Genomic DNA, 15,504 nt, shown 5'->3' with positions numbered 1-15,504 from the left:
AGGTTTCAAGGCAACTAGTCAAGTAAACCCAACATATCTAATTAGTTATTTTGGCTTTATTTAATTTGTTTACTTAAATATTTTATTTGATAAATAATAATTTATCTACTAAATACATTATTATTTATAGATTTTTGTAACTCGTAGTGTGACCTCCATAGTCTCACATATAATTAACAGTACATAAATTTCTTGTATTTTACATATTATATCCAACATGCACTCGAGTTGGAAATTGCCATTAGACATATCCCCTTGAATTACATAACCTAGTTGGGTAAGGCTAGTAAGCATTATTGGAATGTACATAATGAGTTAATGTGTTCTTCTCGGTGTGGTACAAAGGAACAATGTGATTTGGTAAGGCCATTTCACCAAGTATGAATGCTTTGACATGCATTGCATTATTACACATAAACACATGCCATATTTTAAATATTTTGAAAACTATTTTAGGTCTAAACCTATATAGTTTATGAATTACATATTTTATTTTATTTGACATGTATTAAAAGTTTATGATTGAACCTTGACATGTTGTATGTGTTGATGTTTTGTAACCCCATATTGGAAAAGTTATATTGTATGCATATATGTTGGATCTCACTTCCATTGGACTTAACATTATTACAAATAATATCTTATTTATCATGTTAAATCCATGTGATAAGATGTGAAAGTGTTTACAAAGGTCGTACATGTGACATATTTTCCCCAAGGGTTCAAGTTCTATGGATGTTGTATCACTTGGTTTGATATATCAAACTTGTGACAACTCAAAGCAACCTTCTTGACCACTTTAGGAACCGATTTTAACGGTTTTCATTGATTGAGATTATCCCATAGTAAACAAAACATCATTTAACATCATAAATCCCAATTCATCATTGAAATTAATGGTTTCCACCATTTTAAACACCAAACCTCAAAAAGAAAATAAAAAGATTAGTTTTTTATGTAAAAGCTTCATTTATGGATCGGAGATGGTTTAGCATTAGAAGGTAATCGAGATATTGTGTCTAATAGTGTCTTGCAAGGGTTCGTAGTCTTGTTGGTGCTCTTTAGTAACAGCAAAGAAAATTTATGATTTCATAAAGATACAAATACTATTACAATAAAAAAGACACATAGGTTGAATGACTCTTATAATTATAAATTGGAAAATGGTTTTAACACTATTGCTTCTAACATTTAATAGATTGAAGCAAAAATCATAAAATATTATTTCACAAATTAACAATAACTTCATCACACATGTAATAATCCGAGTCCGAATCATCCAAAATATAAACAAGTTTCTGTTATTTTACGTGATTCTAGTGACCTTTTCTTTTTCAAATTTAAAGGACTGATATGTAAATTATTGAACTGGAAGGACCTTGTTGACAATTTCCTGACTAAGAGCCGCAATCTGAGAATCAAGCGACTTGATCGTATCTTCCTTTTGCTTCTCCAAACTTGCCAACGCCTCCTGCAACTCCGCCTCCACCTTCTTCCTCCCCTCCGCCAGCTTCGCATCCACCTCCAACGCCGTCTCCTTCTTCATCTTGTTCAACGCCGCCGATATCTCCGCCCTCGCTGCCCTCATAATCGCCGCCGCCTGCTCCTCCAATTGCTTCACTTCACTCGAAGTATCCTTCACACTGCTCAGCTTCTCTTTAATTTCCTTATCTCTGCCGTCCATAAAATTCCCCAAGGGGGAGTAGTATACTTTGTCGAGAGCGAACATGAGGAAAAGAAACTCCGCGGCAATGATCGGAAGCGTAAGATCGAAGTCGAAAAGTTGGGCCTTTTCGATCTCGACTGCTAAGGAGGGGAAGGGAGTCGCGGCGACGGAGGCGGCTACGAGGGCTGCGGCGGCGAGGGATTTGGGAGTGAGGGAGAGGGAGATTAGGGGTTTGGTGGTGGTGGAGATGAGGGGAAGGGAGACGGGAGGTTGTGGTAGTGGTTGGTGTTTGGATTTAGGGGTTGGGGGAGATGTGATTAGGGTTTTGGAGGAGGCCATGATCACGTTGGCCATGGTCGATTAGAGGATAACAATGGCGGTGAAGAATGGTGAAATGGTTGACAGATCTGGTTGTGGTGCGAGTGTAGAGAGATTGGAAGAAGGTGGTGATGAATTGATGATGATGAGAGGAAGATTGATCGATTTGAGGGAAAAAGCTTATCTCGTTCTATGCCACACAAAATGATATGAGGTTCCCAATTGCCAACAAAAAAAAAAAATCAAAATTAGCTCTCCATGTCCAAAATTGTCACAAAAGTTGCAAGCTTTACTTTTTCACCACATAATTTCATATTTATTTAAAATTTAATCCACTAAAATAGTAGTGTATGTTTTCAAAATTTGCATACATGTACACCTTAAAGATTTCTTGCTACACCTTAATAGTTAAACGTTTAATATAAAAAATATATAGATGATTGTTTATATTTTGATTTAATTTGGACATTAAATTTGAGTTTAGTAAAAAATGACTTAAATATATTAAGACTATAAGGTTGATTATAAGAGCATCCATAGAATTTTTTTCAAACAAAAAGCTTAAAATATCTGAAAAGGATATTGGAGAAATTTTTTCAAAACAAAGTTTTTCCAATGAGCTTCTTAAGTAACACACTCTATCATAACTTTTTCACATATCATACTATTATGCTGATTTATCCTTTTTTAGCTTGTTAGTTGACATTTTAGTACCTATGGAAAAACTATTAGAAAAACTCTCATATTGTGTAGGGATGAGCATCGGAACCAGGTACCCGTTTTTGAAACCGGAACCGTCTTGTAACTGCTGGTTTGGAACTGGAACTGCCTTAAACGGTTCCGATTCCGATTCCTAAAGTTATGGAATCGTCTTAGGCTGTTCCGGTTCCAATTCTCATTTTTTCGGAACCGCTACCTGCTGGGTACCCGCCGAAACCGTTTATATATATATATATATATATATATATATATATATATATATATATGTGTGTGTGTGTGTGTGTGTGTGTGTGTGTGTGTGTGTGTTACTTAGACCCGTTTACAATATATTGGTCCGATTCTGTCTCTCTTTGGTCCGAATTGATACGATTTGGATCAAACTAAGTTGCGATTTTATCGACAAAAGTTAACAAAGTTAATGTAACTGGGTTACCCGCTCCCGGAACTGGAACCGCCGGTTCCGGGACTGGTTCCAAAAATTTAAGACTATAAGGTTGATTATAAGAGCATCCATGATAGAATTTTTTTTCAAACAAAAAGCTTAAAATATTTGAAAAGGATATTGGATAAATTTTTTCAAAACAAAGTTTTTCCAATGAGCTTCTTAAGTAACACACTCTGACTATAACTTTTTCACATATCATATTATTTTGCTAATTTATCATTTTTTTTGCTTGTTAGTTGACATTCTAGGACCTATAAAAAAAACTCTCGTATTGTAGGCATTAGACCATCTGTTATACCTACCACATACCACATATATGGTGGATGTCACATCAACACCACATTCCATTACCACTAACATGGGATATCTACCACTAACACACCACTCCACATCATTATTTTTATTTTTTTAATTCAAAAATACAATAAAATTACTTTTTTTTAATTAAAAAATTACAATAAAAATACATTTTTTATAATTAAAAAGCATTCATTTTTTTAAACTAGTTTTTCATTAATTATAAAAATAAAATAACAACTTCAAACTACATTACTTAGTTAATCTAGAAAAAAAAAACATTACATTAATTAAAAAAACGAACAAACATACATATAAAAATCCTAATCGTCGTTCATGTTACGTTGGTACAAATGTTCCGTGACATCTTTTCGAAGATTGAAACACGTTTCACTGTTATGAATTTCAACAACTCGCTCTAAAAAAACAGTCGTTCCGGGTACAAATTCCTCAATTGGAACGACAACGTCGTTCGGATCATACGTGCAAATCGCTCGACCTTCATCTTCAATAATCATATTATGCATTATAATACATGCTAGGACCATTCGTTTAATTCTTTCTTTATCTAGAGTCGTGTAACATATTTCACTACATGTCATGTCTGCTTAAGGACTCCAAATACCCTCTCGATATCCTTTTTCGCCGATTCCTATTTTCTTGTAAAAATTTTTGTCTTTTCACTTCGAGGAACCGAGTATGCCTTCATCAATGTAGAATAATCCGGATATATCCCATCACCAAGGTAGTAACTGGATTTGTACGCGTGCCCGTTCACCGTGAACGTCATATCAGGTGCTTTGCCGGTCCAAATATCGTTGAAAAGTGGAGACTAGCCAAGAACATTAATGTCGTTGTTAGACCCCGCTACTCCAAAAAAGGCATGCCATATCCACAAATCTTGAGATGCAACAACTTCTAGGATGATAGTTGGTTCACCTATATCTCCTCGAGTGAACTGACCACGCCATGCAGTTGGACATTTTTCCCAAGCCACATGAGTACAATCTAGACTGCCAAGCATACCAGGAAATCCATGCCTCTCTTCATGAACCGAATATAATCTCTCAATATCACGTTGAGTAGGTTTACGCAAATATTCTTTGTGAAAAACCTCATAAACACATGCAAAAAACCAATCTACACATTCAACTGCGGTCTTCTCGGATACTTTCAAGTATTCGTCGGATGCATCAAATGCTATACCGTATCCCAAATATCTAAGAGCAGCCACACATTTTTGTATACTACTAAAACCCATTTTTCCTTTAGCGTCGGGTTTTTGTTTGAAAAAATCATAACGGGATTCTAAAGCATTACTAATACGTAAAAATATAGCCTTATTCAGACGGAAACGACGTTCGAACGAGTCGTCATTATAAAGACAATTATCGGCAAAGTAATCACGTACCAATAAGTCATGTGCAGCTTGACGATCACGATTGATGACCACCCTTGTACGCGCTGCATTCGAACTTTCTTCGTCGTGAATGTGTTGCACAACATTGAAGAATGTCTCGACGAATTCTACGTCGTCATCCGAGTCAAAACTTTTTAAAAATTCCATATGTATTGTGGAATCCATGTGTATGTGTTTTGTGGTTTTAGAGAATAGAATGGGGTGTAAGTTTTGATATAATAGAAGGTTTATTTATAATTAGTGAATTGAGTTTGAAAAAAAAAAGAAACGGCCAAAATAGCCGTTCAACGGCCAAAAAACCAAACAACCAATCAAATTTTTCGTTTGAATCTGTCGTCGGGAACATGAAGAAGTACGACCACGACCCACCACGAACCACCGGGGTGGTGTGCACAGTCGTGGTTCGTGGCCACCTAGACCACGGACCGTCTCGTGCAATATATACCGTTTGGCCTTATACCCACCACATACTACATATGTGGTGGGTGCCACATCAACACCACATTCTCCTACCGCTAGCATGTGATACCTACCACTAACACACCACTCCACCTCATTTTTTTTATTTAAATTTAATTTAAAAATACATTAAAATCATTTTTTAATACTAGTTTTTCCATTAAATTAAAATACCAAATGACATTAAATAAAAACTACATAAATTGAAAATAAAAACTAACAATAAAAATAAAATTACATTACTTAAAATAAAAAAAACATTAAAAAAAACTAACAATTCCAACCATAAATAAAATAAACTACCCCATACCCCTACGTCGGGTTCGAATCGACTCTTTGATCGTTTGGAAAAGTTCCAAGTCTTCGCCCTCGAGGTCGTCCGTTTTCATTTTCAAGATTTCCATATCGGTGTTTGTTTGGAGCGTCGCTTGTTCCTCTTGAAATGATGATTGTGCTTCGATCATTTTTTGTTCCATCCGAGTCATCACCTCGACCTTCGTTTTTTGAAGTTGCACATATCGATCAAATTTATCGCCAAACATATCCATAACACTAGAATTCGAAGATGTTGACGCCGCTTTTTTTGCTTTACTTCTTCCAACGGGCCGACGAAGAGGTTGGTCGGTTTCAAGATCTAGCGGATCATCATTGATGTCGATGTGTGTTCGGCCATCAGATTATTGAGAAGTTGCATCGGGGTTTCTCAAACGCTTTGAACCGGAAGATTGTGAAGTACCTTCCATTTGCTCTTTCCATTTTGGGGCGTCTTTCAATTCACGGTTTCATATACGGAAAAGCTTTGCGTGTTGGCGTTGTTTTTTCAAATTGGTCCATGGCCGCCTTGAAAACATCAAAATTGTTCGAGCCGCTTTTGCGTATGTTTAGGAGGTTGTTGTAGATTCCTCCAAACTCGGTGCATTTTAGTCGAATATCTTGTCATTTCGACGTAATTTGATCGACGTTTCGACTTTCGCTTTCCATTAACTCGTAGAAAATGACTCAAACTTTCTCCCAAAAACTTCCGTAAGGCTGACTATCTCCTACAATTGAATCTTCGGAAACCACCAACCACGCCTCCGCTAACTTTTCTTCATCTTCTTTTGTCCATGAAACCCTTTTTTGGGCGGTAGTGGGTCGGACCGGTTTTTCCCTTTTTTCTTTTTTGGTTGAGGTGGTGGTGAAGGTTGTGAAATTGGAGGTTGTTGTTGTGATGATTGTTGTTGGAGTTGTTGTAGCTGTTGAAATTGTTGGTATTGTTGTGAAATTTGTTGTTGTTGGAAAGACGGAAAATATTGATATTGTTGTTGGAAAAGTGGTGTTTGTTGGATGGGGGAACCGGTTTGACGTAGATTGAGAAAACCGTCTTGAGGTGACTCCATAGTCGAAAATTGGCGAGGTGTTGTATCTAACGCAAAAGCGTTATTGGGTTTGCGATTTCTGTAATTTGGAGGGGTATTTTGGTTGGGATCCATGGTTTTTGGTTGTGAATATTTAGTATGTAGATTATGTATAGAGATAGAGAAGAATGGTGTAAAAAATAAAGAGTAAAAATGTTGTATTTATAGGTAAATAAATTGTTTAATTTTTTTTTTAAATTTTTTAAGAAACTAGCCGTTCAACGACTAGTGTAACGTTCAAATCGTAAGCTGTAATTAGATTGGTTGTGCGAGTCCGTTGTCCCGAACACGAGTGACCACGAAAACGAACAACCATGAAACAACGAGGTGGTGTGCACGCCCGTTGTTCGTGGCCAGCTCGACTACGAACCTCGTCGTTATAGGTATACCATTTGGCCTTACTAAGCATGTTGGATCGGTTGATGTGATTATGATGCGACATTCAAAATCTTTTTTGAATTTTGTTTGTTTTTGGTTGTAGATGGTCTAAACAAACTTATTTTTTGAGCTTATTTTGATATTAGTGTGTGATGATTGTGATATAGTGTGTGATGATATATCTTATTGAATAAGTTCCAAAGGATTTTTTTTACTAGTTTTCCATATATACCTTATACATGAATATCTGTCTTTGACTTCAAAATTGTCCTAATTCTTTTTTTTTTCTTTTTTTTTATTTATTATTTTTTATAATCTCCTAAATTTAATTCAAATTTTATGACTTAGCCCTAATAGTTGCTTTCCCTATTACGATTTATATTGCGAGTATAATAAATTACAAAGTATAAGATCATGAACTAGAATTTAGAAAATTAAAGAGCATGAACTAGAATTTAGAGATGCGAGTTTTCTATTATCAAAATAACAAATTTATAGAAAAACTTAAAGTTGTTATTTAGATTGTGTTTGAGACGCATGAGATGCCAGAAATTCGGAATAATATCATCAATATGATATTGAATGTAATCAATATGTTTTAAACCTCTTTTTCTTCTCAACTCATCTCATGTTACCATGGATGAAAATAGTGTTAAAGTTAATGAAAATTTTAATTTGATTAAATTAAGGATCATTTAATCTCATTCAAATAAGTTTTTCCAAAAACCATACTCTGATGTATACACGACATACATCATTATTCATTAAGTCGCTCTACTATACAAAACTTTACATGGAAAAAACCAATATAATCATTTGGAGGCCCATATACATTCACAACAAGCAAAATCATTTAATGCAATAACCCGTCGGATATCCAAAACCTCCGGCAAACTCACTAAATGGATTTGGTGAATAAGAACTCGAACTAGCACTCGATCTACAAGAAATATTCGCATCATCATCATCATCATCTTCTTCATCATCACTACTTGGAAACCATCGTCCAAGTCTTGCAGTTCCGATTTTTGGACTGCTTGTTTTTCGATGTAAAAACAACCCTCGCATTCTGCATGCCCAACTGGATCGATTGACCTCTTTTGTGACATGATTATGGTTTGAATTTGATCGATTGTTCCCACAAAACTTTTTCATGTTCCCATTCAAACTCCGTTTACTTGATGACCTATTCAAATTCCCAATCTTGATCCAGTTGTGGATTGGACTGTGTCTAGCTTATATTAGATTCTGTCTAGCTGATATTAGACTGCAACATTGTTGTATTATTAGTAGAAAGCTTACCCATTGGTTTGATTTGAATCGATGGTGATCTTCTCTAATCTTTCGCCTGCAACTTCATACATTGGTGTATGTCGAACAAATTGAAGCTGGACAATGATTCATTGAATCAGTTTTTAGGTCAAATTGATTGTATATTCAACTTGTAAGTAGCCCAAAGATGATTATTTTAGAAGAAAAATACCTGATCACCATTCTTGATCCCAAATCGTGTAATGGAATCACGATCACGAAAGAGCTTCATGCTCTCAAAGCATAAACAGAAATGCCCCCATACATGTGACCTATAATAAACACAATCATAAGAAGAAGAAAGGGAGAATTTAGAGAGAATAACTGAACATATATATATACCATGAAATCTCGGCATCTCCTTGTGTAGGTATATCGCAGAAAGCAGCCTCAATCGCCTTCTTCACTTTTGCTACAGTTGCTCTGTTCGTAACAACAATATCTGTATCACACAAATCACACGACATTCATTTTCGATTTCCAAAAATAGAACATTGTCAAGTGTGAATGTTTTCTTAAAAAGTTAGTCGATGATCTATAGAAAAAAAAAATAGAATTTATAGCGTTTTCGATTACCAAAGGAAGATCCATCTAATTTGAGGATGGAAAGTCTGATTGGCTTGGAGGAGAATTTTCCAAATGAAAGTGATCTCCAGGAGCTGCGTTTAGCAGGTAACAATGGAGGAAAAGAGCTTGAGGTTGTGGAAATCGAAAATGGCGATGATGGTCGATTTATCTCAAAGGGAGTCTTACGATTATATCCAAAATCAGAAAAATCGACCCTGTGATCCTTGGATGGAGTTCGCATGGCTAAATTAGGAGTAAATTATGAGAAGAGGTGAGAGATTATGAGATTCGTTCAATAGTGGGAGAAAGTGATGATCGTTATGAAATTGGGTAGAAATTAATCTATGTGAAGAGGATTGTTTGAAAGAGAGTTATTTTTAGGGTTTGAATTTGGATTCGGGGGGAAGGAGTATGAACAGGAAGCATGTCTCTCTCTGTGTTATCCACTTATCTGTTTTTCAGTTTTTCTCTGCGACTTTTACTGGGAGCAAATTTTGACGATTTCTTTCGGTTAATTAGGAAGTTGACATGTGCATGCCCCTTTTTTTCAAAAAAAAAAAAAAAAAAAAACACACACACACACACACAAATTAGACATTTGTAAAAGGGAAAATTTATCCCCTACTATTCTAAGATTTTTCCTATCAAATTTAATTACTTTTATATTATAAAAATATTATCAGGTATGACAGACATTGCCGATATGTACTCCATAAACTTACTATGTCAATAATCCCATGTTCTGATTTATTTTCATTTTGAAATCTATCATATCTATTGTTGATATGTATTGTTATGCTTAAGTAATTTGTAATCACGTAACTCTTTGGTAATATGTCATAGGTTTTTCTGTGTTATTTTATGTCTATGACTCCATGTGCTTCATATTCCATTGTTGTTATAAAGATATGCATTACTTTCTGATATGTGCTGATATGCTTGTAAGTTAACATACAAACATGAGAGTATGAGTTGGGGATCAAAAAAAACATGGGAGTGATAAAGTAGGAATGTTAGAGTGTTATTGTTAACTCACTTCAATCTTTTTGATAGCTTATATGTCTATATTAAAGTACAATTCCTCTTTGCAGCTTTTATGTGGGAAGTTTGTGGGGGGGGGGGGGGGGGGGGGGGGGGGGGTTTCGGAATTAAAAGTTGTGTCCCCTGATTAACGAGCTAGAAGATATTGAGCAAAATATGATAACTTTTTTTTTGTTGGAGTTGAGATATTCTTATCCATCACTTGTTACTAGAACATGCCAAGGGTCCAAGAGATGAGACACCTGCAAAAGTAGAAGTCATTTCTAACAAACCCTTAAAACAACGTCAAAAGGAGATTGTTCATCATATTTTTTGCAAGCAATCTTTGTGTTTTTTTTCTTTTGAAAATTGGAGTGTGTTTTTGATTTGTATTCAACTTAATCATTATTGATATTTGAACAAAACATGTTTATTCATATTTGAACAAAACATATTTATAAAAAAAAGATATTTATAAAAAAAATCATATGTATAAATATTGCGCATGTGGGTTATTCAAACGAAAATAATTATGGAATTGAAAATGCGAGAATAAAGTTTTCAAGCTTCCATCTTTTTGGTTCCCTTGTCATAGATCTAGGTTTTGTAGCATATTTTGGCTCATGAGTGGGATTTGAATGGTTAGATGAGATAAAGTTTTCAACTTTATGGCTCATATTGGTCCCATGGTCACTATATCTTCGAGATATAGAAGTTGAATAAGTTTCTGGAAGCCATGCATGAGCTTTAGGTAATTTCTGCCCTTTTTGACCTAGTTGAGTGGAGGACAAGCATGAGTCATGCATGTCCATAAAGATTCAATTTTTATGGACCATGAGGGTCCTAAGAAGCTTATTAGAAACTATGAACAATGGTTTTAACGGATTAAGGACTTAATCCCTTAAGGCGTCCAGGTGCAATAGCCACAACGTGGCGAATGAGTCTTCACGATTGTTTTGTCTAGACTCTGACACTTCGTAGTGGCATGACTTCCACAATATGGTAGTGGATGTTGGTCACGACTTAGATTGGATAGCCATGATGTAGCCATGGGTTGGCCACGACATGGAGATCGCTAGCCGTTGACTTTTTGACTTGGTTGACTTTTGGTCAAATTGCTAGTTTTGGAGTATAGACTAAGGTTTAACCTTGGGTATTTCAATAGGTGGATTGTAGCACTAGTTCCTCGACTTTTTGAGTTGTGGTTTTTTGTCTATGAGAGTGAGATGAGTTTTCTCACTATACTTTATAAGATGTTAGATTGTCTTTGTGACTATTGCATGTATGTTAGGCAAGGCCTGTCATGAGGGCATGCCCCATTATGAGGTCATAACCCGTTAGTTGTGTAGGCGAGGCCCGATGTATTGTATGTTATGTGATATTTTGAGGAACTCACTAAAATTTGTGCTTATTGTTTATGTTTAAATGTTTCAGGTATTTCTGGCTTCAAAGGGAAGGTCCAGCCTGATCGCACTGCATCCCATGGAGTTAATTTCCACATTATCTATTTTGTTTTACTCCGACGATTGAGAAATATATTATACTTGGTTGACTTTTGAATATATGATTGCATGTTTTTTGATGATTTAAAAAAGAGAATTTTATTGGTAATTTTGGAAAGTTACATACATCTTCTAGTTACTAGTTTGGTAGGTCTTAAAAACTTTAACTAATCATTTAGATATAAATTTGGTTTTTCGATTTTATTTAATCCTATAAATTGAAAAAATAAACCCTCCCTAATCTTAGACACTTTAATAATAATAATAATAATAATAATAATAATAATAATAATAGCAAATTGAACTTTCACTTGAAAGCTATCTTTGAGAATCCATCATGACTTTCTTCATAAGAATTGGTCTTAATGGTTTAACTAAAATTTGAATGATTCATCTAATATTTCTTAAAACTTATTTAATTTTCCGACAACTTCTTCAATATATTCCAATAATTTAAGGGGTTAAATGCATATAATAATGTTTTTTTAGATAATATAATTTGTTATAAAAAACAAAATATTTTTAGAAACTTTATGATCAAATCCCTATAATTTTTTATCATTGAATTTATGAAAAGACTAGAATAAGATTTCATTTAATTTAATTAGGTGGTTTTTATAACCATATTCTTTTAAAATATAATAAGAGTTTAATTCTAAGTTTGTTATATGATTTGTCATTAGAGATTTAGAGGAATATACTTTACGTGAGCATTGAATTTTTTTATTAAAATATTTTCTCATATTCAATTTAAAATTCTAGTTTGATAGATGATGATGCACTCCACAACTTCTATTTCTAGTGAAGTTGTCGATACTTGGGAGTTGGGGAGTTGGGGACACTGAAGCCGTCGTTTGCTTTCCGTAGTTGTTATCTTGTCTCTTGCTATGTATCTTTCGGTTCGATTCAAACTAGCGTAATCTCTTGCTTTTCGTTGTATTACGAACAAATTTCATTATCGGAATATGATCAGGATCAGTCTCTAGTTGATTATCACATTAAATCGTCAAAACTCGCGTTTTCAATCGCCAATCTGCTCAAGGGGTAAGTACTGTTGCGATGCAATATTCTTTTATTCTGAATTGAATTGATGCTTCTAGTTCTTGAATAACTTCCCCTTTTTATTTAATTTAGATAGTTAGGGCACAAAATTGCTAAAACAAAATCAAATTGAATTGCATTTCTGCAATGGAGAATTGAAATTGGAGCCATATCGGTGTTGTACTTATACTTTATCACGTTCTTATTGATTTTTGTTGCTTACACGTGCTCAGTTTCAACTTTCAACCGGAATTAATGGCTGCAAAGCTTCTTGCAAATCGAGCTTCAACTTCCTTTGACTTTGAGATCGTTGACAATGATTACGATCAACTTACAACCAATGACACATCTAACAACAATCCATGGATAAATCCTGCATCTATAAAACTCAGACATAGACTTGGAAGAGGCCCATTTGGTGATGTCTGGTTAGCAACACGTCATCAAGTTACTGAAGATTATGAAGAGTATCATGAAGTAGCTGTTAAGATGCTACATCACATCAAAGAAGATAACATCAAAGTCGTATTAGATAAACTCAGTGTTTTACTTTCCAAATCTCAAGGATTACAAGGTGCATCCTGCCTTCATCTTCATGGTGTTTCAGTCATAACTGGGAAGGTAATAATTTATAGTTTAATGATTGTTTGATTATTTAGTTAAATGGTTTCAACTTTCATATCATATATTCATATATTCCAGATATGCATTATTATGAAATTCTATGAGGGATCAATTGGTGACAAAATGGCTACTCTAAAAGGGGGAAAGTGTTGTTTGGGTGATGTCTTGAGGTATGGGATTGATCTAGCTCATGGAATTATGGAACTGCATTCAAAAGAGATATTAATCCTTAATCTTAAACCTAATAATATCCTCCTAAACGAAGAACAAAAAGCAATTTTGGGTGATTTGGGAATCCCTTATGTTCTACTAGGTGTTCCACTTCCATTGACTAGTTCTGATATGACTAGAAGAATTGGCACACCAAACTACATGGCCCCTGAACAATGGCAACCTGACATAAGAGGCCCCTTATCTTTTGAGACTGATTCATGGGGTTTTGGTTGCATCATTGTTGAAATGTTGACAGGTGTAAAACCTTGGTGTGGTAAGTCAATCGATGAAATATATAACTCAGTTGTGAAAAGACAAGAAAAACCTCACATTCCAGATGGCCTTCTTCCTCCTGCTGTTGAGAATGTAATTCTTGGTTGCTTTGAGTATGACTTCAGAAGTCGACCTTTAATGGCAGATATATTAATGGTCTTTCAAAGGTACATATAATTTATTATTCTTTTAAATATAATATCTGGATATCTTTAGGTTTCTGACTTGTTGCTTTTGCAGTTCAAAGAATGCGATTTTTGATGATGGAAAGTGGAAAAATATCAGTGGGCCTGGGCCCACATCCATTTTAGAAAAATCAAATTTAAACGGGTACACAAAATGGTTCTTATCAAAATCCAATTTAGAAGTAGGCGACACAGTTCGATCAAGAAAACCCTTAAACTCATGCAAACATGAAAACATGGTGGTCCCCGTAGGAACAATCGTGGGTCTAGACACAGACAACCAAAACCAAAATGGATATGTTCTAGTCCGGGTACACGGTATCCACGACCCGGTGAGGGTCCACGGGTCAACACTGGAGCGGGTGACATACGGGTTATCACCCGGCGACTGGATCCGTTTCAAGGAAGAAAACAAGAAACGGAACTCGAATGTCGGTATTGTTCATACGGTTGACCGGGATGGAAGTTTGACCGTTGGTGTAATTGGGATTGAAACGTTATGGAAATGTGTTTATTCGGATGTACAGATGGCAGAAAATTACTGTGTTGGAGAGTTTGTGAGGGTGAAACGTAATGTTTTTAGTCCGAGATTTGAATGGGTTAGAAAAAGAGGAGGGGAGTGGGGGACCGGGAGGGTATTTTTGGTATTACCGAATGGTTGTCTTGTGGTTAAATTTCCCGGGAGGTTAAATTTCAGTGGTGAAAATGATGTTTTTATGGCGGATCCGGGTGAGGTGGAGTTGGTGAGTTTTGGGAATAATATGGTGAAAAAGTATTGGCATCTTGAGGATTTTCATTGGGGTGTTAGACCCTTTTTGGTTAGTTTAGGGGTTTTTACTGTGGTTAAATTGGGGGTTTGTGTTGGAGGTAAAATGAGGGTGAAGAAAAATGAAAAGTCTCAAAGTGAAAGGGAGATTGGTAATGCGAAATGGCTTCCTACAAATATGGCGAATATTATATTTAGAGAAGGGGTTAATATTACTAATACTACAAGGTAAATTAACATGTATAATGTGTTGATTAATCCTATTGTAAATAGTTAACTGCTTGGTTGTAGATATACTTTAACTCTTTAATTTTCAATGGTTGATGTATGAAGTTGTGATGATTATGTAAGTGTATACTTTACCAAACTTACAAAGTCTTATGAGAAGAGTTAGCAAATTATGATGTTCATTACACATGGAGTTTATGTACCTTTGGTGGAGCAAAAGAAGTTGAGTAGACTATGCCTATTCTGATGGGTTTGAATGATGATTTCACTCAAATCTGTGGTCAAGGTCAAATTCTTTTAATGGATCCGATTCCAAAAGTTAATCTAATCTTTTCGTTAATCATCCAAGATGAAAGGCAGAGGAGCATAAGTTCTAATCAAAGTCCTAAATCAACAATGGCTTTCAATGTCATAGATTCATACTATGATAACAACAAAACAAGAACCTATAACAAAAGTCAAAATCAAAGAGGCTACCGGAAGAATCAGATCATTTGTACACACTCTAAGAAGACTGGACATACATAGGAGAAATGTTACAGTTTGCATTAGGTTTCAAGTTCACAAACAACAATAAGAATACGGCGAATTCTGTTTCTATCCATGTTACAAAAGTTGGTCATAGTTTGGTACTTCATGATGTTCTATTTGTGCCACAGTTTGAATTAAACCTT

The 15,504-nt window shown here is 35.1% G+C and overlaps 4 protein-coding genes across 4 annotated transcripts; 1 reads left to right on the top strand and 3 right to left on the bottom strand.

The window, feature by feature from the left end:
* Positions 1-1,199: 1,199 nt before the first annotated feature.
* Positions 1,200-2,190, bottom strand: LOC111883116 (ATP synthase subunit b', chloroplastic). The gene has a single exon (XM_023879481.3). The coding sequence runs from the start codon at positions 2,018-2,020 to the stop codon at positions 1,361-1,363; it is 660 nt and encodes a 219-aa protein (XP_023735249.1). The 5' UTR covers positions 2,021-2,190; the 3' UTR covers positions 1,200-1,360.
* A 2,088-nt stretch (positions 2,191-4,278) lies between these two features.
* On the bottom strand, positions 4,279-5,013 carry LOC111883186 (uncharacterized). The gene has a single exon (XM_023879540.2). It carries the CDS (start codon positions 5,011-5,013, stop codon positions 4,279-4,281), a length of 735 nt encoding a protein of 244 aa, XP_023735308.2.
* Positions 5,014-7,857: 2,844 nt separating this feature from the next.
* Positions 7,858-9,519, bottom strand: LOC111883142 (uncharacterized). The gene is made up of 5 exons (XM_023879500.3): positions 8,988-9,519; positions 8,754-8,853; positions 8,584-8,683; positions 8,403-8,488; positions 7,858-8,325 (listed from the first exon to the last, which is right to left on the bottom strand). Exons 1-5 carry the CDS (start codon positions 9,217-9,219, stop codon positions 7,950-7,952), a joined length of 894 nt encoding a protein of 297 aa, XP_023735268.1. The 5' UTR covers positions 9,220-9,519; the 3' UTR covers positions 7,858-7,949.
* Positions 9,520-12,277: 2,758 nt separating this feature from the next.
* LOC111883131 (E3 ubiquitin-protein ligase KEG) lies at positions 12,278-14,952 on the top strand. The gene is made up of 4 exons (XM_023879489.3): positions 12,278-12,544; positions 12,775-13,162; positions 13,244-13,818; positions 13,892-14,952. The coding sequence occupies exons 2-4, from the start codon at positions 12,797-12,799 to the stop codon at positions 14,832-14,834; spliced, it is 1,884 nt and encodes a 627-aa protein (XP_023735257.1). The 5' UTR covers positions 12,278-12,544; positions 12,775-12,796; the 3' UTR covers positions 14,835-14,952.
* The last annotated feature ends 552 nt before the right edge of the window (positions 14,953-15,504 follow it).

This window comes from Lactuca sativa, chromosome 6, assembly GCF_002870075.4.
Source record: "Lactuca sativa cultivar Salinas chromosome 6, Lsat_Salinas_v11, whole genome shotgun sequence".
Taxonomy (NCBI): domain Eukaryota; kingdom Viridiplantae; phylum Streptophyta; class Magnoliopsida; order Asterales; family Asteraceae; genus Lactuca; species Lactuca sativa.
This window is presented reverse-complemented; position numbering and strand designations above follow the sequence as displayed.